The sequence below is a fragment of the Halictus rubicundus genome, chromosome 8, assembly GCF_050948215.1.
Source record: "Halictus rubicundus isolate RS-2024b chromosome 8, iyHalRubi1_principal, whole genome shotgun sequence".
Classification (NCBI taxonomy): domain Eukaryota; kingdom Metazoa; phylum Arthropoda; class Insecta; order Hymenoptera; family Halictidae; genus Halictus; species Halictus rubicundus.
Genome location: NC_135156.1, coordinates 968,098 through 990,300, shown reverse-complemented (window position 1 = coordinate 990,300; position 22,203 = coordinate 968,098). Strand labels below are relative to the sequence as shown.

At 37.3% G+C, this 22,203-nt stretch overlaps 1 protein-coding gene and 1 long non-coding RNA gene across 11 annotated transcripts in view; both read right to left on the bottom strand.

Annotated features, from left to right (window-relative positions):
• Positions 1 to 22,203, bottom strand: part of LOC143356654 (uncharacterized) — a 707,545-nt gene that overhangs the window by 126,117 nt on the left and 559,225 nt on the right. The gene's annotated exons all lie outside the window — the stretch shown is intronic.
• Galphaq (G protein alpha q subunit) overlaps positions 1 to 22,203 on the bottom strand; it is a 146,741-nt gene that overhangs the window by 30,544 nt on the left and 93,994 nt on the right. For all 9 annotated transcript variants that reach the window (XM_076792521.1, XM_076792513.1, XM_076792516.1 and 6 more), the window contains exon 2: positions 3,330 to 3,514. In XM_076792521.1, coding sequence (XP_076648636.1) covers positions 3,330 to 3,514 — 185 coding nt within the window. The remainder of the gene's footprint in view (positions 1 to 3,329; positions 3,515 to 22,203) is intronic.

Genomic DNA, 22,203 nt, shown 5'->3' with positions numbered 1-22,203 from the left:
CCGATTGGGTCATTCCACACGCATTTTCGGTTCTAGCCGAATTATTGGCTAAAGTGTGTGACGTCAAAGCCAAACCATTGAGTACGAGCGAGGACCCTTTTTGGTATGTGACTGTCGCGCGTCTTTATGAAGTAAGCAAAGTACATCTCTATTGGTCGGGTTGCCGTTTTTAGGCGGATTTTTAATTGATAATAACAAAAAAAAAAAAATGAAGCCGAAATCGCAATTTTTTTATTCTTCATCTTCGTCTTATATTGTGAGAACCACCCTTACATTTTTTCCCACCTGTAGTCGAACACCCTGTATGTACTATCGAAAACTGTGAGGAGAAGGAAGCCTCTGAAGGTAGCCTCTGTGCTATGAGGAGAATTGAGCTACATTTAGTGGTGGAGGGCGAAGCATTTCGAGGGGAATACACACCAGTCTGATAACAATGGTCGTTATTTAAAAAAAATTTCTGCAACGCGAATGAACCCAATACAGAATATTAAAATACCTCTTCCAAATATGTCTGACCGTATAACTAATAATTTCGGTTACTTTTATTGTAGATGTAGATATTGTAGATTGTAGATCATTTTTCTCTACCATCTTTTTAGGTTGCACAAATTGTGAGATCGTAGACGCGGTTAATTTAAAGTTCTTCTTGCATGAAAACATAAAGCTCTACGAAATCTTAGTTTTTGAAAAAATATGTAGTTAATTGAAAACAGTATTTGAATGTATTTCTTGTCTAAAAACTGCTCAAAGACAAGGTAATAAAGTAGTGATCTTTAAACAGTGTTTTACAAGAACCCGGGGTTTCACGCGTCAAAGTCATGATTTGAAAGATTTTTCGAAAAAACGACTCGAAATTTGAAATGGTTAACATGAAACTACTCCTTTTAGACCGAAAAAGTCAGCAGAAAGTTTATAATTTTAAGTAACAGCATTACGAATAAATACAGTCAGCCACATAATTAAGAGCACACACTGTAAATTAGTATAACTTTTTGATACTAAATGGACCAAACGATCTCAGTTTTTCTGCCAAACTAGAACAATTAGTTTACTAAACGCCGTGTAACAAAAATTTTGAACAAAATTGTGCTCTTTCGTAATCATGAAAGAAAAGGAAAAGATGATTTCTACGATTTTTTTATTTCAGTTCGTAACGAAAATTTGAACAATGTTGTTACGAGCCAGGGCCGAGAGCAGCGCGAGAGGTCGACGAAGGGTTATTACCCCAGAAATATGGCTTCAATTTGTTAGTTAGGTACGCGGACGAACCTGATGCGAAATTGGGGAACCACTAGGTTGGAGAAATCTCTGTTAGACTATGGCATGTTGCGAACGAACCTGATGCGAAATCAGGGAGTCGCTAGGATAGTTAGTAGGCCTCGTAACTAGTATAATTTAATTGATACAATCCGAGCGGTAAGATTATATCGTGTGGGAACGTTCAATTATTAGATTAGGATATTGGATAATAATGAAAGGTTTTATAGATTGTACGTTTTACCAAACAGCACAAATATATTCTGATTTGAATGTGTGTTACAAGTGTTGGTGTCGCGATTAAGTGTATAATAAAGGTCATTTTATCTAAGGGTGCGTGTCCATTTGGGAGTAAAACTGTTGTGAGTTACTCTCGAGAGTCAGATTCGTCAGTGTTTTATTTTGCACAAAAGGAATAGCACTCTCCGATAGTACTCTCAATAGCGTGTACACTTACGAATTTGACTCTCGAGAATAATTCGCAACAGTTTTACTCTCAAATGGACACGCACCCTAAGATGCTTGGTGTTGACGCACTGGCAATGCGGGGTCCGAGAGCAGTTATTGAATACCAAAATAGAACTATTAACAGACTATCAGGGTCTATTGATACGGAAGGGAACTTTAGCCCGATCTGACTAGAACTGACACTTACGAACGCGACTCGACGTGACTCTGCACGTTACTGTACAATTACTGACCGAAGAGGATGAAAATGAACGGGTTCAGATACGTTAAAAATGAGAGGGGGTGTCTGTTTTTAAACTAGGCTCGCATACTCGTATTTGTCGTTTCCAATGAGTTGAAGGTTTACAGCTGGATCTCTGTTTATATGGTTAAACGAAGGGTTAGCCAGGATGTTTCCTATCAGAGACTATCTTGACAAATTCCAGAAGGGAATGTTCTCAAGATTTCCAATTTGGAAATCGTACGGTACTATTACTGAATTATGCTTCGTGCCGGCTGCGTCCAACCGGAGCAGAATCATCCCTTCTATAAACAAAGGGGTCTGTTGGGACGTTTTTCGTTCCCAGGAAAGAGATTAGAAAAATTCTAATCGAAATAAACGCGGAGGAACTTCTCCATACGTAACAATGTCTTTCGTAGGTTCATATGTTATATGTATATACATGCTGAAAATTTTATCGAAATTGGTCAATTGGCTTACGAGTTATAAACGATTAAAAATTTTTTAAATTTCAGTGTTTCACGGTTTTTAGCCTATTTTGGTCACTTTATTCTATTATTCGGTAATGTTCATTATTGGAATAAAAAAGTTGTAAAAAGCAACGTCTACTATTTTCTTAGAAATCTATCTACCAAACTTTTAGTTCTGGTTATCCGGAACTTAAAGCTATTTTCTTTTACAGTGTATGCCTTCAATTATGTAACTGACTCTGTTTGATCTCAATACAGTGAAATACCTTTTAAGGGAATCATGCTATGAAAAAAGATGTTTGAACAGAAGTTGCGGAGGGGGGCGTTATGTGGTATAAATATTTCTTTAATACCTTTTGTGGTGAAGGAGATATCAAAATCAATTTAATTTTTTCAAATAGAATGCTATACTTTTGCCTACATAATGTGATAGTACGTTTTTACACAAACTCAATGAGTTGCTAACAAAGTCATTTTCTTTGATGATTGAAATGATGATTTAAATTTGAGAGTTTGTAAGTGATTTTAAGTTTCAGTAAAAAAATTAAAATCAGTATTACTATCTATGTCACCAAAAACGTTTTGTTGCTTGTACATACGTGATCCATACTTTTAATAATTGTTTGTCTGTATGTAATGGTTGGGATTCTACAATATGTGTCTTTTTAAAAGCTAAATAAGCTATTAAATGGTTTACAGTTGGGTTAATGTGGTACAAGAGCATTTTCAACCCTACCATCCAATTAAATTTCTTACAAATTCAGAGCATAAATACACTCTTACATTAAAAGAAAATCATACGTTTGAAAACAAAAAATTCTTCAGTCATCTATTGAACATGTTTAATATAAAAATCAAACATATTTAATATAAAATAAGAATAGAAGACACGATTGTTGACGAAGAATACTTACTATATTCGAAGAATCAGCGTATTCGATCTTAAGGAGATCCATCGCTCGGATCATGGATTGCATGGCCATGAAAATGTTTTGATATACGAGTTTAATGAACCCCCTCTTATCATCATCTGAGTAGCCGGCTCCGTGGATGATTCTCATCTGTTTAATAAAAGTGGATTTGCCGGATTCACCAGTACCTGCAACAAAATATTCGCCTCGTTAGCAGTTATCGAGGTAAACGAGTATTTCTGGGTCACTTGGGGCGCCGATTTCTCTTAGACTTTTCACTTAATCAATTTTCAAGTTCCATTCCTACACGACGTTACGCGACTACGACATTATTCTTATTGTATCGTACATATTGTTATGCGACTTGTTTAGGTGTGCTATTCTGTCAAAATTATTGAAAGGCTATAGCCGGATTTGGGTGTCGAATTCGCCCCCAACCTATAGCCTACCAAAAAAATTTGGACATGATTATTACAATGTGATTTTGTCATATATGTAGAGCAAAAAATCACGCGCAGATTTTGCATTAAATAATCTTTTTACATCATTCTAATTTGAGTGGCTATAAAAAAGTACGTCGAATATTGCCTCATGTTCTACTTCTATGCAAAATTTGATAAAAATATAAGCGTATCGATTGAGCGATGTCCTGTGATAGTCATAGTAGAATGTCCCATCATTGGGTCATGGTGTTCTGTTAGGCTTTTATTAACTACGGTATGATTACCCATCGATACATGAACATCGTGACGCACCTGCGACCATGTTAATTGATTGATAAAAAGAGCTGCAGACAACATGATCCACAAGTGGTCACCCTACGGTAATTGATTAAAAGCCCAGCGGATTCCATAATCCACCAGTAGCCACCACCTTGCCATAATTAAACAGCCTTTGTCGATATCGTAGCTTATCGGTGGGTCACCCTGTTGTAAGTCTTATAGAAAGCGTGACCTAGCATTAACCATCGTCCGTTAATCGATGATATACCAGAATGACAGCATGCGTCTTGCTCGGGTTTCTAATTATTTTTTTTATAATGGAACAGAAGGAATTCATCGTTGTCGAAAACTTCCCTGTCATCGTCACATATTAAATTTGATGACTTTAACTGATCTATTTAAAATTTTCAGTATATCTTGATGTAAAGAGTTTTATGTGTCTATAAAATCTTAATTTCTCCATGTTAGTTGTCTGTTGCATAACCTTCATGTACAAAAAATTACTAAACTGCTTGTGATAATGTTAAAATTCGAGCGATCGAGTGTGCCTTACAAACACTTTGATATTTTGTGTTTGTGGAAAACTTTTCACATATTTTGTTACGCTTATTTATATTATCACATTACCGTATAAAAATGTGAAAAAGTCAATCTTACATATTTAAATTATTGTTTCTTGATTATTTGAACGTATGTTTTACTATTCATTTTATTGAGAATTAATTTAATATCGCTTTTCTCATTGAACCTAATTAAATTTCACTTACTGACATGTACTCAACCTATTTATTTTTGCCAAGAGGTAACAAGAAAGATGTGTCTACCACATGGTTGTGTAGAGGAGGACTGCACGGTAGTGGTTTAGAACTGTCGATGGTACTATTGATTGTTATCGACAGTCCTCATTAATGAAAATATCAACGGTTTTCCTTTACCATCGATAGTTATCGGTAGCGAAATTTCTGAGTTAGTATTCGCACAGCTGTAATCGGTTTGTTTGAAAAATATTTCTAAAATCAGATAAACGAGTACACGTACATATATATATATAATGATTGATGTTGGATTATATTATGCTGCTTATTTTAATATCTGATTTCTATGTTTTCTTCTCGCGTGGCATCATCGAATTTTCATAATAATTCCTTATCTGATTGTTTATTCGTTGGCAGTCGAACCACCGGACGTGACACTGGCAAAACATCGCACTTGAAAAAGATTTTTTATTCTCAAGAAACCAAAAATATTTCACAAGACTGATAATCTTGGACTTCTGGAGGACTTCTGGATATAACTGAACATATAACTGATCGCAGATCCAGGTTAAATGCAAAAATGTAAATATGTTGATATTTCTAAATAAAAACTCATGATTATTAGATTTAAAATGTATAAAATCGAGATAAATACTTTTTTGCACAATTGCTAAACTGTTTTATTCCTAATAATACAAAAATGATAGAATAATGGTTTGTGATATACAAACTGTATTGCACACCATCGCTATCGATAAGTATTGATAGTTGATAGTCCAACAATCGGAAACTATCGATGGTCTTAGTATCGATAGTTGAGAAATATCTTTCTCCATCACTACTGCACGGCACAACGAATTCAACACGAAACAAAAGACGTGCTAGTCGCCTGATACGTCACCAATACATATGTACTTAACTATTGAGTGACCACGGGTCCAATAGTTAGACCAATAGTCAGTAGACCAATCAACAATAATTTTTCTGTCTAACGTTTGGGGGGCTCTAAAGCCCCCTTACCATTCCGTGTCACATCCTACCATATCGACCAGAACGAATATTGTTGAACTAATACAAGTATATACTTGAACGGCGCAGTAGCTGATTGAATTTGAAATCTTATATCGGGGATGCTATAAATAATGGAGCAAACACAAAAGAATGTTGTGTCCTTTTAATTCCCTTACGTCTGTTACGCGAGTATGTTTCTACGTGAGGAAGCTTCATCACACATGAAGAATTGTAGAGGAATTTATACTGAAAACATTATTCTGTATTTTCGGTTTTATTTAAATATATTATTTTTCATGTTACTTTTTTTGGTAAATATTGCGCGTAATTATATTTGTAGCGGTACGCGATTCGCATCGCAAGATGTTAGAGTTGACCGCCTGCAGATGTTAGGGTCTAAGGTAATAAAACCTACCCTGACTTTTGCAGGATGACAGAAATTATTTTATTTCCGAAATGACTTTACGGGTGTAGAAAATTTAACTACCCCATCATAAACGTTGCCAGCCGAGTACCGCTGGGGCTTGTCCGACCGCGCGGCACGCGCGGTCCCGACAAGACCTGTTTTCCAAACATTTGGCGACCACCTTTGCCAGTGACCATAAAACAACAGATGCGGGATTTCCTACCCCGCGAAGCATAGCTCCGCCTTCCTATCTTCGGAAAGGTAACGCCTTTCCGAAGATCAGGATATAAAGGGAGGAAATCCAAAAAACCTGCTTCTTGTACCTCTTGCACTTCTCGCGCTTCTTGCTAAGCAGTCTACGCACTTCGTCTGTCGGTCTCCCTCATTGTACATTGAACACGATATTAAATAAACAGACTATCCCGTTAAATAAACAGTCTCTGTTTTGTGGTAACACAACCACAATATTTATTTACATTTTATTCCTACACACTTCCTTAACTTCCTTTTCAATTTAGACTTTATTCCTACACACTTCCTTAACTTCCTTTTCAATTTACACTTTACTCCTACACACTTCCTTAACTTCCTTTTTATTCTATTTATGGCGTGTTTGGACTCATTTTCATCATAAAAATATATAATTTATTGTTCATATTTTCATGATAATAAATTATTACAAAAATTTGATTTTCATTAGTAAACAATGCTTAGGAGCTTACATTGTTGTGTCCGGTAGCCGCTTGTCTGAGTCATACGAAAGTCAACATTGTAACGCATTGCCTATTAATGATGAACAACTAGATTCAAACTTGTTAGAAAATAACCTTTATCCAGTAACGATAACGACTTGGATACGATCCTTATACTGTATGCGTCTTTAGAAATAAACAACACACCCTTTATATATATGCTTTATTACAAATGGCAATGTTATTCTAATAACGCCGCAGTGTATCCGCGTGTTTCACGGTATAATGATTGAACAGTAAATGTGCTGTCTATGACACGGTGACTTTGGGACTAAACTTTACTGCGATCCGCACGGGCTAACTTCTTTAGTCGGACTGACGACAGACTCAACTTTACGCCACCGACTGGGTCCCACCATCCCTTATACCTGACCCTTCGTGCCATCCCTTATGTTTGTGCATGAAAGTGCTATGGCATCATTGAATTCCAACAAAACTCTCTAATTATTAAAAATATCGTAATGAAAATATTAACAGCCGATTGGAGATGTTTTTAATTAATATTTAAAAATTTCATGCAAAACGGTTTCGGTAACGAATCTTGCCTACTTTGGGATTGGACGAGTTTGATCGTGTCGTACTGTTGTGTTCGCGTCGTTTGCTTTCTCACTACAAACGTGAAAGAAAAATACTACAACTACATTTTGAGTCATTAGTAAAATAGATTGACGTCTCGTAAAAAACGATCTACTACATAATTACTGATTAATTAATTCTTAACATTTTGGAATTTCATAATTAATATTAATTAATATTTTGCAAGACTTTTTTGTAGCTAAAATTTGTGTTGTTTAAATGAAATATACATAAAAATATATGGCAAATTTTTATTCAATTTATTTTTTAAATTCAATTACAAGATATATTCAAAAGAGATGCGTATTCATGGTGTCAGAAAATCGTAGGAATGCGAATAATAATTATACGTATGGAGGAATGCATAAATAAAATGTATAAAATTATAGATATTTAACATAATGACATCAAATAAAAAAATATAATATGAACATACAGTCATAACATCACAGACACAACTCGTCGGTCATTTGTATTTGATCATATTTGATCGCGTTTTCATGAATCTAGTTACAACATTTATCGTTTGTCAGCGTAGTGGGCGTAAGAAAACGAGTTGTTTTTTGTGAGAGACGAAACTCCATTGGTCTACTTCTGTATTTTGTCTATGATAGCACCTACCAGTCCCTTCCCTAACAATCTTCTCTTCTGTATAATGATGGGACAGAATCTTTCGATGGAGCAGAATTTTACAAAATGTTCATGATTGACACATAGTTTGTCGTATATTGTACAAACCGAACGGGTTGTTACGTAAATTATCCGCCAGGTCGTGTATTCATATTTTCATTTGCCTAATTCTTGGCGTTTCTCGTTACGGATTGACGAGCTCCCTCGCGAACATGTGGGCTACAATCGCCTAAACAACTTTCTGGTTCTGGCGTGTGCGGATCGCATGGGAAAGCTGATGAATCAACTCGGAAGTCGGAACTTGGAACTTCAAACATCAGAATTGTTCTCTCTATCGACCTCTATGGTTCGATAATTTCCGTGCACCGACCGTCGACCGGAGACCGCCGACTGGCGCGGCGCGTGCATCAAGCTTTTCCAGGATGACAACAACGAAACGATACTATAATACTAACCGCAAACGCATCATTATTATAGCACCGCCTATCTCTTCAATCTTTAACGGTTCTATCAAGTCTAGTTCATTCAGTCGAATTATTATTAATTACATTTTCTATACATATGATCTACTTATACATACACTCCTCAAAAAAATTAAAGGACCACCTCTACGAATCCGAGAAATTGGGTCAATTTCAAGTGATCATAACTCTCGATCGTATCGATGTCGTTAAAAAATCCTTTCAAAGCTTCAAGTCTCTACTTTCAGATGCTTTTTCAAAATTTCAACTACGTTGCTTTTTAACACATTTATAGCGTTATAAAGAAGATTTTGACAATTACAAAAAATTTTGTTTAACTTCCAGATATCACATGGGGAGAGATACATTTTTTTGATAAATCGTGTTACCATCATTTTAAAGCGCCTGCTTTTCTGTGTAAAAAACCTGGTTGTCGAACAGAGTGCGATATTTCTCGTTCGAGTCATGCAACATTGGAGCAAAAATGGTCTTTAAAAAACAAAATCATAGTAGAATCTTGTGCAAAAAGGCAATAGAAAGAGTATTTCTTTCTCTCTAAGGCACTTCTTCTGTTTTTTTCAATTTCATTAACATTGGATATACCAGGTTTTTCTCAAAGTATGCTTAAAATTTGTATAATTTCCATTTTTCATTCAACTCGCTATATCTCGGCGAGAAATGATCGCAATACCCGCATTTTAAGGTAAGATTGAAGCTGAGATTCTGTCGATTCGATTGAGCACCAGATGAACCCGCTGCGACAATTTTTCACCTATTGCAAATTGTTTAAAGTTACCGAACCAAGAACCAAGATACGCCGATTGGCTTATGTCATAATGTTGTATACATATACGTATTCATAAAACTATACATATAATTAGAAGCTAATTCAGTAGCTGTCCGTTCGTAGCTGTCCACCGTTCGTTTTACGAAAAAAAGTAATACGAAATAAAAGACACAGCCTGTTCGAATTTACAAGTTTTGTTAAACGTATTTTTCGATACAGTCAATAATTTAGAAGATATTCGAGAAAAACGATTTTATGAGCATTTTATTAATATTTTAGGGGCCGGGGGCACTTTTTCCGTTTATTCAATTAAGCTCAAACTTAACTTTTTCATATATATATATATGTGGCGTGTACGCGAGCGCGAGCGCGCGCTGTGTGTGTTCCTGAAGGCAGTGATGTGTAGAGGTAGCGGAAGTAACATTGGTAACGGTACGGGGCAAAAGTGGCATTGCTACGTCGACATAGAGGGACGCGCCGGTGGCACACTGACAATGAGTGATGAAGGGGGGAAAGACGGACGAGGAGGATGAGGAGAAGGAGGAGGAAAAGGAGGAAAAAGAGGAGAAGAAGGAAGAGGAGTAGAAGTGATGCGGCGCCGTTGTCCTCACGACTCACGAAATCATGAATGAAAACGGGCGAGTGGCCAGCATCACAACTTACAGCACCCGCGTATGGATTTTCTCTTTCATCATCTTTTCGAATGCATACGAGATTCTACTCCAGCCTGGCGTGCTCTTTTATATGATCTGTGTTAGTGTCTTTTGTGCGACAAGACCGAGAAAAGGCAAGTCACTCGTACCAACACGTTATTTTACGCGCGTAAAAACACGCAGCTTCTACGTAAATAGGGGAGAGTGGGGATGGTGGAACCACATTTTTTTGTTTATGATTATTTCTCTATGAAAATTTTTGATTCAGTACGTTGAAAACGTGAAACAGCAAACATTGCTTTACCATTTGTAAAATCATTTTGAAGTGCAATGTGGTTTCTTTTCGATTATTATCTGAACATTTACATCGCTGCCACATTTCGTTCAAGTATCCCCACCCATGGGGATGGGTGAACCGTTCCGTAGAGCAAATTAATTACATTCTATTACTTTCATTATGGAATGTATTCAAGGATATGCTCACTACGTCAAATGTAAACATTGGTAGGCTTTTCATGAAGAACATTCTTCATGAAAACAGTCAAATATCTCAGCAACGGTAAGTTTTAGGACAAATACACTTTAGTACGTGTATACTCAGAATATGCCAATCTATCGAAATCGAGTATAAAAAATTGACATTCCATTTTAAAAAAAAAGCAAAGGTTACTTCTATATCTTCTCTATGTCTCCACTTGCAAGAATATCATTTATACCATATTATGTGCTTTCTTAAATCCTACAACTTCTGTGGGTAACATTTTCTTGTATTGTTTGAAATAACCAAGATATTCAAGTGGACAGAGAACGTGGGACACACTGTATATAAATTGTACTGACAAAACTGAAAAAAGTTTTTATTGCAAATATAAGCAGGAATAAACACTCCACGCTTCTACAAACGCATGTAAAGTTAGGTTATTTGAAATTTATTTTGAAAATTAATTATATTTTCGAATATACTTTTATCAGAAGAAAAATTTGCAGTTTCATAAAAACGAAAAATGCTTGATAATAAAATTACTGTAAAACAAACTTGCTCTATAACCGCAACATTGATCACTATAGATCAATCGAGAAATTAAACTAATAATGAATTGTATGTAAACTCTTACGGCACTGAATAAGAAATAAGCGTTTGGTATGAGCCTTCTGTTACTTTTAAGCCGTTTGATTCGTTTGTTCGCGTACTTGTCTCAATTCAGACAAAAGTGTCCAGGCCGGAATTAGAGAAAGACTGCGTTAGATCTATCGGACCTATCGGTCATTGATAATTCCTGCTCGGATGAGATTTGCACAGTTTCTTCGTAATTTTGTACGAAGATGCACAATATATATCTTGAACGCAATTCTGTTCGGAATTTGTCATAAATTGGTCAATTTATCATAAATAACTTGCCCTATACATACAGGGTGTTCGACTTCAGGTGGAAGAAAATTGAAGGGGTGGTTCTCTATGACAATATAAGACGAAAATAAAGAATAAAAAATTGCTCATTTGTATAAGTTTACACATAACAAATCGGGTTGAAAAATATTTTTTGCTATATTATATCATCCGATTTAATTAAACTGAACTACTAAAGATAAATAAAGAAAATATACTTCCAGCTTGCAAACTCGTTGTATTCACCTCTGGTATTAGTAGTTGTCACATATTTTTCCAAGTTCTTAAAAAATAGTGTTACATCGAATTTACTTTACGAACAAATTTACTTTTTCGTACCGCACTGTGTTCAACACAATGCAACACCTAGTATTTATTATTACACCTTTACTGCGATGCTCTAATTGTTCTTACGTTCATTAACCGTCTCATTATCATTAAGTTACAGCTCAAAAATGAGTGCGTGCAGCATTTATACAAGAGAATACTTAGGACAATTTGGAAATATTGTTATTTTGTTCGGATCTTATTAACATGTTCAAGGTAAAAAATAAATTTCATTTATGTTTGATTCTAAAATGATAAATATTCGCATTCTAATTATTATGTCTTGTTGTGACCGTTTATGCAGTACTCTCTTCTAATAGTTCGGTATATGGGGCTGTATGGGAATATTTTTCCACCAAATGAATTACTCCTACCAACTGTTCTTAATACGCGGAAAGCGAAACAAACTACAAATTGCCTGCTTAGTCACTAGTTGTTTCTCTGAACCAGTGTCGCCAGACTAACTTGTAAGTAAGACTTGTGCCCCCACTCTAACTTCCCCTTCTCCCGTGCTATTTCCCACGGCTTCCGCCGCGGCCCGGTCACGTGACGCATTTCGTATCTGTCGTGCATAATCTGGTACTAGCAGAGAGAGGGTAACTCGTTCCCCACAATTCGTGCTCCCTCCTCTTATCTGGCGACACTGCTCCCAACAGATCGCGAAGATTTCTCGTGCATAAACATGGTAATTTGCATTAATCGTTTGATATTTGTTTGTGAATATATAATAAAGAAAATGATGACATCAATTTTCTATCAACATCGTACCGTATCTTAAATATTTAATTGAGTAATAAATTCAAGAACACATGTATGTAGCATAATAGAAGATGTGTACCATTTGTGGTATGTATTGAACGAACTTGTATTAGGGGAATCGCTTTTGAAATACGAACGCGAACATGACTGCTCAGTAGTGGGGGAACCATTCGAACGCGACCAAGGAGAAAGCGTACTACATTGAGCGAGAGTACCGAAGATATAATTATCGTGAAAAGAATCCTTTGAGATCTATTAGTTGTGTTTATGATCTTTATTCGAATAATTTACCCTACACATAACACGGTCCGTCAGACTGACTCGGCTGTAACAACTGAGCACGAGGATTGTAGTCGACATACGGACATACGTGTCTACTGTATAGGAAGATAGACACATACTTGCGCCGCGTCGCGACGGCTGGATCACAAGGCGCAACGTGGTAATTACCAACTCGATACTTCGCTAATCAGGAAAACTTCCTCTTTGAAACAACCTATCCTACAGACAATACTTCGAAGCATTGGATTATATTTTCGTCAAAATTTCATACTGATGGCATCGATCGAAAAATTGTTTGCTCTACGCGTAAAAAGCAGGCAAATGAACAAAGAGAAAAATATAAAATAATTTGAAGGTAAATGAAAGGTCGCCATTGAAAGGGAATGTGATGAAATTCCCAATGAAATGTATTTTAATATGTGCACTTCCATAGCTTTACGATGCCAGCGCTGTATAGATCGGAATGGTCATTAATTTGAAAATATCAAATACAAAAAAAGATACGTTAATGTAGTTCGTAAATAAATATTGAAAGCAAATTATACAATATTTAGTAAACACTTTGTTAAAAAACAAGATATGATAACATTTTCTTGCGACACCCCGTATTTTTCCTACAAAAACAATAAACACCGAGCGAACTTACTTATTGACTATTCTCCTACAACTAATTTATCATTAAGTTTAATATGTCGTCTTAATAAATAAATGATTAAGCACAAAGGTGTGAACCGTTAGAAATTGTCGTATACTTTCCAATTTTGTGTTTTTATCTATTTTTATTAATTGGCGTATTCTTTATTGATGTATCAACCTGTTCGGTACCAAACAGACTGAACGTTAGACTAGTCTTTGTGGTTATACAAATTTCTGACCACGAAACCGTTACGCTGACCATTTCTGTCTTCAACCTCTGTATACAACAATTTCCCACTCCCCAACGGTTAAAGCTTGGACTTTTAACAATTTAACAACTTCGATCACAGAATCACATACACAAACCGATAGGAAAATTTGACGCGAAGAGGACACTTCAAAAGTCAATGATAATATTCAAAGTCCGTTAAAATTGTTATTTTGCCACGATCATGTTTAAGAATGCTTTGAGAACACGCTTAGGACGATGTGGATATCACTGAAACGTGACATATACGACAATAACGCGATATTACTAACAATAAGATTGAGTCACATATCGTTATACGATTTTGCCATACAAATATTAAATGTGAAACATTTATGCATTGTCAATGCAAGTGTATACTTTCATTCAAATTTGAATTAATTTCAGATGCATAATGTGTAATCTATTTATGGAGAAGAGTCTATGCAGATAAACGAAGTGTTAGCGTACTGCCATTATGATAATTGAATTTAATGAGGTAGATTACTATAAAAGACGGAGCTGCATGGAATGCCAGTAAAATTTAGACCTATGATACATTTAGTAAACTAAGGAATGGAACCTATGGAATGATACTAGAAAAACTGAGAATGAGTGAGCGTTAAGATTTCACAGAAGGCTAGAAATCAGGGATGTGCGGGTTCCCGACATTTCGGGTTCGTGAGAAAACGCAACCCATATCCAATCACTGGTTCGGGTCAGTGTTACCAGATTAAGACTTGTGTCCCCACTCTAACTTTCCCTTCTACCGCGCAATTCCCTACACTTCCTTCTTGGCCCGGTCACGTGACGCGTTTAGTCTCTGTCGTGCATGTGTTGCAACGTCAGGTGACTAATCCGGCACTGGCAGAGAGAGGATAACTTTTTCCCCTCAATTCGTGCTCCCTCCCCTCACCTGGCGATACTAGTTCGGCTCGAGTCGAGAACAGTCGGGCGAGATCAAGCGAGCTTTCGAAAGTATGATATTCATCGGGATCTCGAAAGTATCCGACTGCATACGAATATATCGAGATCCCGAAACTTTCCGATTGCATACGAGCGTATCGAGATCCCGAAAGGGCGTACCGAGTAAACGAGATCTCAAAAGGGCGTATCGAGAAATCCAGCTCTCGAATCGATCTGACTATACGGTCAGATCAATAGTCGGAATGCAATACATACTGCGAATATACTACTACCATTAGAACGAATAAGTGATCTCACTGGAGAGAAAACACAGACTTCCATGGTTAAAAAGAAAAAGTTAAAGATTACTTTAATTTTAAAAAATAAACTTTGTTAACATCAACTATACATAATTACTATATATTGTACATATATACATACAGTCCGTCCCATAAGTATTCGTACGCCCATTAAAACAAAATAACTTTTTTACAATTGTACCAAACGACCTGATCTCTTGTGAGCAATTAGAAGCATTGATTTACTAAATAACGTGTAAAAAAGATTTCGAAAAAATAGCAATTGATAGGAACTATCTGACAAAATAAAAAAGGCATTTTTTAAACTTTTTATTTGAGCCCGTAAAGAAAATTTAAAATATGCGTTTTGTAAATCTATGTTAGTTTTACACATGCTGAAAATTTCATCGAAATCGATTAATATACACACCAGCCACAAGCGGTTAGAAGTAGTGGCAATCTTAATTTTTCACGACTTTTGGACAGTTTCTGTTTAAAATTCACAGATTCTTACATCTTTTGATGCACGTCGGTTTTTTCTGCGTCAACAAATTTCGATAAAATGCTCAGCACAAGTATAACTAACATAGATCTACAAAACGCACATTTTAGATTTTTATTTCAAGCTCAAATAAAATAGTTTTAGAAAGTGCCTTTCTTACTTTCTCATGTAATTCTTAGCATTTGCTATTTTTTGCAAACCATTTGCTGAACCAATTCTTCTATTTGTTAAAAAAGAATCAGATCGTTTGGTCCGATATTAAAAAAGTTGTTATTTTAATTGTTAAAGTTTAATTGTTATAGTTATAAACTGAGTAGTGTTCAGGATTCTCTTGCCACAAGGGTTTCTAACAATTTAGTTGCACTCTTGCCTTACAGTTTTCATTTAGTACAGTCTCTCTTGCCTTCCGGTTTGAACAAGTTCAGTTCTCTTGTCGCGCAGTTAGTCGTTCAAGATGAGTTAAGTCGCGTTCGGAGTTGCATGTGTCTCCGTATTAGTGACAGTTTACCTCGCGGTAAAGTTCAGATACCAGGCCGTGCCGCGCCGACCTATCTCTCTCTCTCTCTCTCTCTCTCTCTCTCTCTCTCTCTCACTCTCGCGCGCGCGCGCACGTGCTCCCGTGCTCCCGTGCGAGTGAAGCACGAGTCTGAATGTTGCGTTTTCGTTTTATCGCGAGTGACTAGCGAGTTGCAAATTGCGTCTCGCTCTCTTTGCGCTACGGTGTATCCTACTGCTCCTCCACGTCTCGTCCATGCGTAGCGACTCTGCTCGCCCCCTTTTCGCAGCAAGATGTCCTTCTGTCGTCGCGCGCAAGATTTCCGTTCGCAAGTGGCGTGGTTCATGCGCCGCTTCAGGGTCGAAACAAACAAGACGAGCAAGACGCCGAAGGCGTATGGCCGCTAGATTCGTAGGTCACAAGGACTGAGCGTATTCGAAGGCCACTTGAGAGGCGCTCGAGATGCTCGCAACAAAAGCCAAGTGCCGAACATCGTGTCATTTGCTACCAGAACCCCAGAACCGTTTACTCCCCTCTACACCCCAGAGATGCCTATGCTGAAGCCTGTCAGCCACAGCCACAGACAGCCACACACAAGTATTCTCGGCGACCGAAATTTCTGCTGATACGGACGCGGCGTGGTGGCATGAACGGTCAAAAACATTATAGATGTTGTATTATTTTTAAAAAGCTGTTTCACCGATGTTTATTCTATCGATGTAGAGTGTAAAACTGCAATGTTTATTCTATCGATGTAGAGTGAAAAAAAATATATTCTCTCTTATTCCAAATATGTTAGTCATATTTCATGTATACTCCGTATACTAGAACTTTGCTTGTAGCCGCATAATAATATATTATGTATGTATTATCACGTACGTAGCAGTTGGTCTTTACACGTTTATGTATTGCATATGTATAGCTCGTGATACGAGCGAACAAATGAATTGTCATTGCTGAAGGTTCTAGCATAGGTTTACGTTGTACTGCCTGGTTTACGCATGCTAATTTCATTTGAAGTGTAGGCTATGATTTTATGTACCGAAAGTGTTTTAAACCTTGTGTTTCGTTATTATCGAGCTCGTGTACCTCGGTGTAGGCTGCTAGTTCGTTACTTTCTTATGAATTTTCTGTATCCTCCAGAATTTTTACATTTTTCAATAAATCGAATTATTGTACATCTACAAGCAACGTTTTACGTTTGTTGCAGGGCTTGCTACAAAAACGTCCTGACGGGAATTTGTTTGGTGTCCACGATATCCAGCCGCGTTGCCGTACGTGTGGTTGTGGGTGGACATCGAGAGGGTAGAGCGTCGTCGGCGCGGCGTCAGCAGCGGTGAGCGTACAACGCGCAACGGTAACGGTTACGTTTACGCGCACGGCTGCTCGTGACCGGGCAAAGCCCTCCGCAAGACCGTGCGTAACACCATACATACTACGTGTCTGTACTATGGGCCGTCGCACAGTGGTTTGATCACTCCTAGCGCTAGCTGGACTAAATTATTTTTTCACGGTTTTGAGCGTATTTGGGGCTTATTTTAATTGTTAGAAAACGAGCCAGTATTGTATTGCAGTTTACAATTTCACTAAAAATGTTAATGACAAATAACGATATTTGAAATCTGTTTCCCCAGATCTATTACTTATAAAAAATTACGGTACTTATTTACAAAGTGGTTCTATTTTCCGATTTTAACTAAATTTACATATATTATAGGTCTCGATATTATAAATAACTTTTTCTTAGACAAATAATAGGCGGTCTCTTTTACTTTTTTAGATATTTGTAAAAACTTTTTTTTCCTTTACAGCGAATTTCACCATTTTGAACGAATTTTGGTTAGGTCTGGGATAGATTTGGGGTGGGGACGTGTGCAGTGAGAGGGTCTCCGTACCCCCCCCCCCCCGCCCTGAAACACGTGTTCGGCCAATTAAAGAGGGCAGAATTCGCTGTAGCGAGTGTCCGTACTTGACCGTATATGACATTAATACAAGTACAGCTGGATTTTTCGACATAGTGTCGAAATTTAATCAAAATTGGAAAACAGAATCATTTTGTAAATAATTACTAAAATTACACAATTTTGCACTGTCAACTATTCCTCGAGCTGTAATAGTTTACAAGATATTCGATAAAATATATCGTTCAGATATATTTCTTTCAAACATTAATTTCGAACCGATTTGCAATATTTTGCAGATTCAGGCTGCGATTAAACAATAATAAAAAGTCTCAACTTTTCATATATTTAAGTCTCGTTGCGTGAAGCGACGTGGAGCATATACTTTTTTATTGACAACCTTTTGCTAAAAATTAATTAATCGACTGTATCACTGATTTACGAAAGTACAAAAGAGTTCTTAATTATTTCGGAGTACATATTAAGACTCAAGCATATATTATAAGCTTCTATATTTATCATACATTTAAGATTTAAGTGCATTCTAGTTTTGCAAGATATTTCTATCGGTTATGAGGATGTGTTTGAATAAGTGCCAGTTCACTGTCTGCCGTTAAGCCGTAGTTCGTCTAACACTTAAACTTGAAGACTCTTGATATATGGTTACTATAGTTCAGGGACATTCTATAGATCAAGGAAACATGAAGGCGAACAGATCGGGCCTCGAAGGATTACGGTATTCGGACAAGGTCATCGTTCACCCTTTGAACTTGGCACCGGGTGTGACCAAAAGATGGGTAAAGGACTGGACAAGGGTGCAACTTGTCCAGATCTGGGCCTCAGAAACAGGCTTGAGACACACGAAGGCGTTGGTAAAGGGCCCTTCGAAGGAGCTCGCTACCAAGTTGTTTCGTCTGGAGAGCTCAAAGATTTGGCGACTCGTGGGTATTACCACGGGCCACTGGTACAGGACGCCAGTTTCCCAAGATGCGGGGAGGAGGATGAAACCTCTCCACACGTTATACTGCGTTGCAGGAGCACAGAGGCTCTAAGAAGGAAATTCGGTGGGTCCTCAAACAACGACACATTAATACTGGAGGCCAACTCGGTAGATAGGCTCTGGGAATTTGCCAAGGAAGCCTACCTCCATGAGCGTCTCCCCTAAACTAGGATGCCCTACCATCCCTGGACCCGGGTACAATGGTCCCGATGGACTGAGTGCTCGGTCAAACAATTCAAGTCAAGTCTGGTTTTTGTCGGTTTGTCTAGCAAATTGTGGCATTCAAACCACTGTGCGTCTGAGCAGTCTCACAAATAAGATGTAGGCAAAGAAAATATAAACAAAGCAATTGTTCACAAGATATCCCACTATATAAGCCACCAATTAGTGAACAAGTAGGAAAATGTCAACCATGAACCGAAAATATGACCGAAGAGCGGCAATAATTCGAATTGCTTCACGCCGGCAAATCATCCGCGAAAATCATTGTGTGGTTTGGCTACACAAAAAGATGCAAGTTTACGAGCTGGCCAAGAAATGTCGAAATTCTGACAAACAGTAGGAGGTACATAACTGTATCCCGGGTAACTCTCTCGAATCGTTCTAATCGCAAGATAAGTGCGGAATTCGTGGTCAAATTGAAAGAAAAGATTAAGACCTTACGAAAACCTCTGCTATCACTGTTCATCCCACTTGTGACTTCCCTGTGACACCGACTGGCGTAGTCGAGACAAAGGTAAATGCAAGGCATCACAACACAAAATGGACAATTTATTGGTGAAGCGAGCCTGCAGCGGGTTCATTTCCAAGTTTAAACCTTTCCTGTACTTTAACGAGTCTGACTCGTGATGAAGATTTTGCCCCAAACGTAAGCATCACGAGTAAGTAGGACTCGTTGACTGAAAATCGGACCAAACGTAAAGATCACGAGTCAGAGTCACGGAATGATTTACAAATGACTATATCACAGGTATTTACATTTCGGCTAGGATTGCAACTGTTTTCGAGCATCACTCTGATCTGTTTACCACGCGTTGACCCCTACCGCCTGGACCTGGATTTCGTCGAGCTAAATGGCACGGGAAGGGGTTAAAAAGGTCGTGGTAGTTAGTGAACGCTACATCGGGTAATTCCATTCGTTATCCTATTCACAACTTTTGTACAAACTGGCGTAAGAAAATGACTTTTCCGGATTTACCTCAAGGACCCTGTACATACCTTATGCACAAATCGGGAGACTTCCGTAGTTCCAATGTTTAAGATTTGACAGCACATACTACATAGTATATGTGACCGGTTAGCCAATATTTCGCTAGATAATACGTTCACCCCGAATCACTTCGGGGCGTGCCTTTCCCGCATTCCTTCTAAGTGACTTCTTTTCAGCTCCCAATAGTAGGTACTGAATATACAGTTCAACAAGTAAAAACAAATATTCATTAACGCTAAAATATTGGAATACCACTGAAGAATGTACAGAGTGAATCAAAGTTTGGGAGATGATCCTACAACACTTAGTATACCAGCATAGGAGAGGGAGAGGGAGAGGGAGGGAAACGCGGGAAAATTCGAGGCGAAATCAGGGAGCTGTTGAATACGGACGAACTTGATGCGAAATTAAAAAGCACATACGTTGCAATATCTATTACCGGATCTGAATGGCGGGTTAAAATCAATTATTTTTTAATTTACCATTCACTAAAATTGTATGTTACACGAAACGAAATCTGTTACTATGTAGATCAGAGGGGACAAGCTTGCAGCGGCCCACGGGCCACACGAGAGCCGTTATTTGAAAACCTGGTAACAGCTAAGGTTAAAATCTGAATGCTGAGGGTAAAAATCATTTTCCACGAATATCTTGGAAACTACTGTGGATAGGGGAATGGTGTACACGGTAAAGTTGTGTATCTTTTATAAAATCTTTTAGAAATATATCTGTGTAGCCAGATTTCAAATATCACATGTGTTTATTTGTTCTATTTATCAGTTCAATATACCGTTCATTATTCATTTTTTCCTTTTACAAATTTTATTTCTGTTTTACCCTTATATCCAATACCGGCCCAAATCATCACGCTGCTACCTCCTATTTGGCGATGGCTTAAAAATTGTTGTTCTTTTTCGTCACTAAATATGACTCTTCGCCACTTTTATGTTATATGATTTTCTATATGATGTTACATATTTTATATAAAATATGATTTTCGGCATATTGTAAGAGTTCCGCTTTGTGTTCTTTCTTTAACTAAGGCCTTCTCCTGCAATATTATCCTTCGCACTAAATGCTTGCTCTTTTGTAAAACAGGTTGTACATTAGTGTTTACACTCACAATCAGAGCTGCTCAACATGCATATTAGTGGCAAGGTCGGCCGCCGATACCTGTGAGCACAGTTACGGACAAAGCTACGGGCCAGTGACTTAGCGGAGTGGGGGTAGGTCGTAGAGCACAGCCATAGCTAACCACGTAGCTGTGACAATACGTGTGACAAACACATGCAGCGTTGCCCATAGGGGCGTGGCTTCAAGCGGACACTGAACAGCTCTGTTTACACCAACACTTTCTGCGACTTGTCTTGTAGTCATCCTCGAACCAAATGAGAACAAACATAAGATGTGTTATCTTTTTGAATTATAATTACCTGATTACAATAATGCGTAGTAATAATAAGGTTTTTTCTATACTTATGCGTTTTATCTATTTACTTCTTAAAATAGTTCCTTTTATAAACTATTTGCATTGAAAGGGGCAGTGTAATAGAACAATATAATATTAACAATATATTTTTCATTATTATTTTTCTATGCGCAACAATCACACCGTATTAGCGAATTAATACTAGAACTACTGAACACGAAGGATGTTGTTTATTTTTATATTACCATATAAAAATAACAAAACCGTATTTATTCAAATTTTACACGAACTTTATTATAATGTACACACGAGTCAACAAGTTTACTCAGTAGTGCTTCATAAAAGCATCTTTACGATTCTGGTCATTGCACCATAACATATCTACAATCAGCCATTTTCACGGATCCGATAGTTCCAGTATTAATGAAAGAAAATCTTGTTTTAACAGTAATTGTATTAAATAAAAATTAATCGACGTTTTACATTGCTGCGGAAGAAGTAGGTTCCTGTTTCGATACAATAACGAATCAATTAGCTGTAGATAAGAAAACGTCACAGAATGTATTGAGAAAACTTGTTTTTACTTTTAAGCACGAAAAAATTTCATCGTGTGTCACTGCACTTCCTGAAATTATAGCGGTTTTAAGTTAAAAGTACTGTGTTAGGTATGCATTAACGTTGATACATAACTTGAATATTTTCGTTGCAGAGTGATCCCACATGTATCAAATAATTAGAACGTT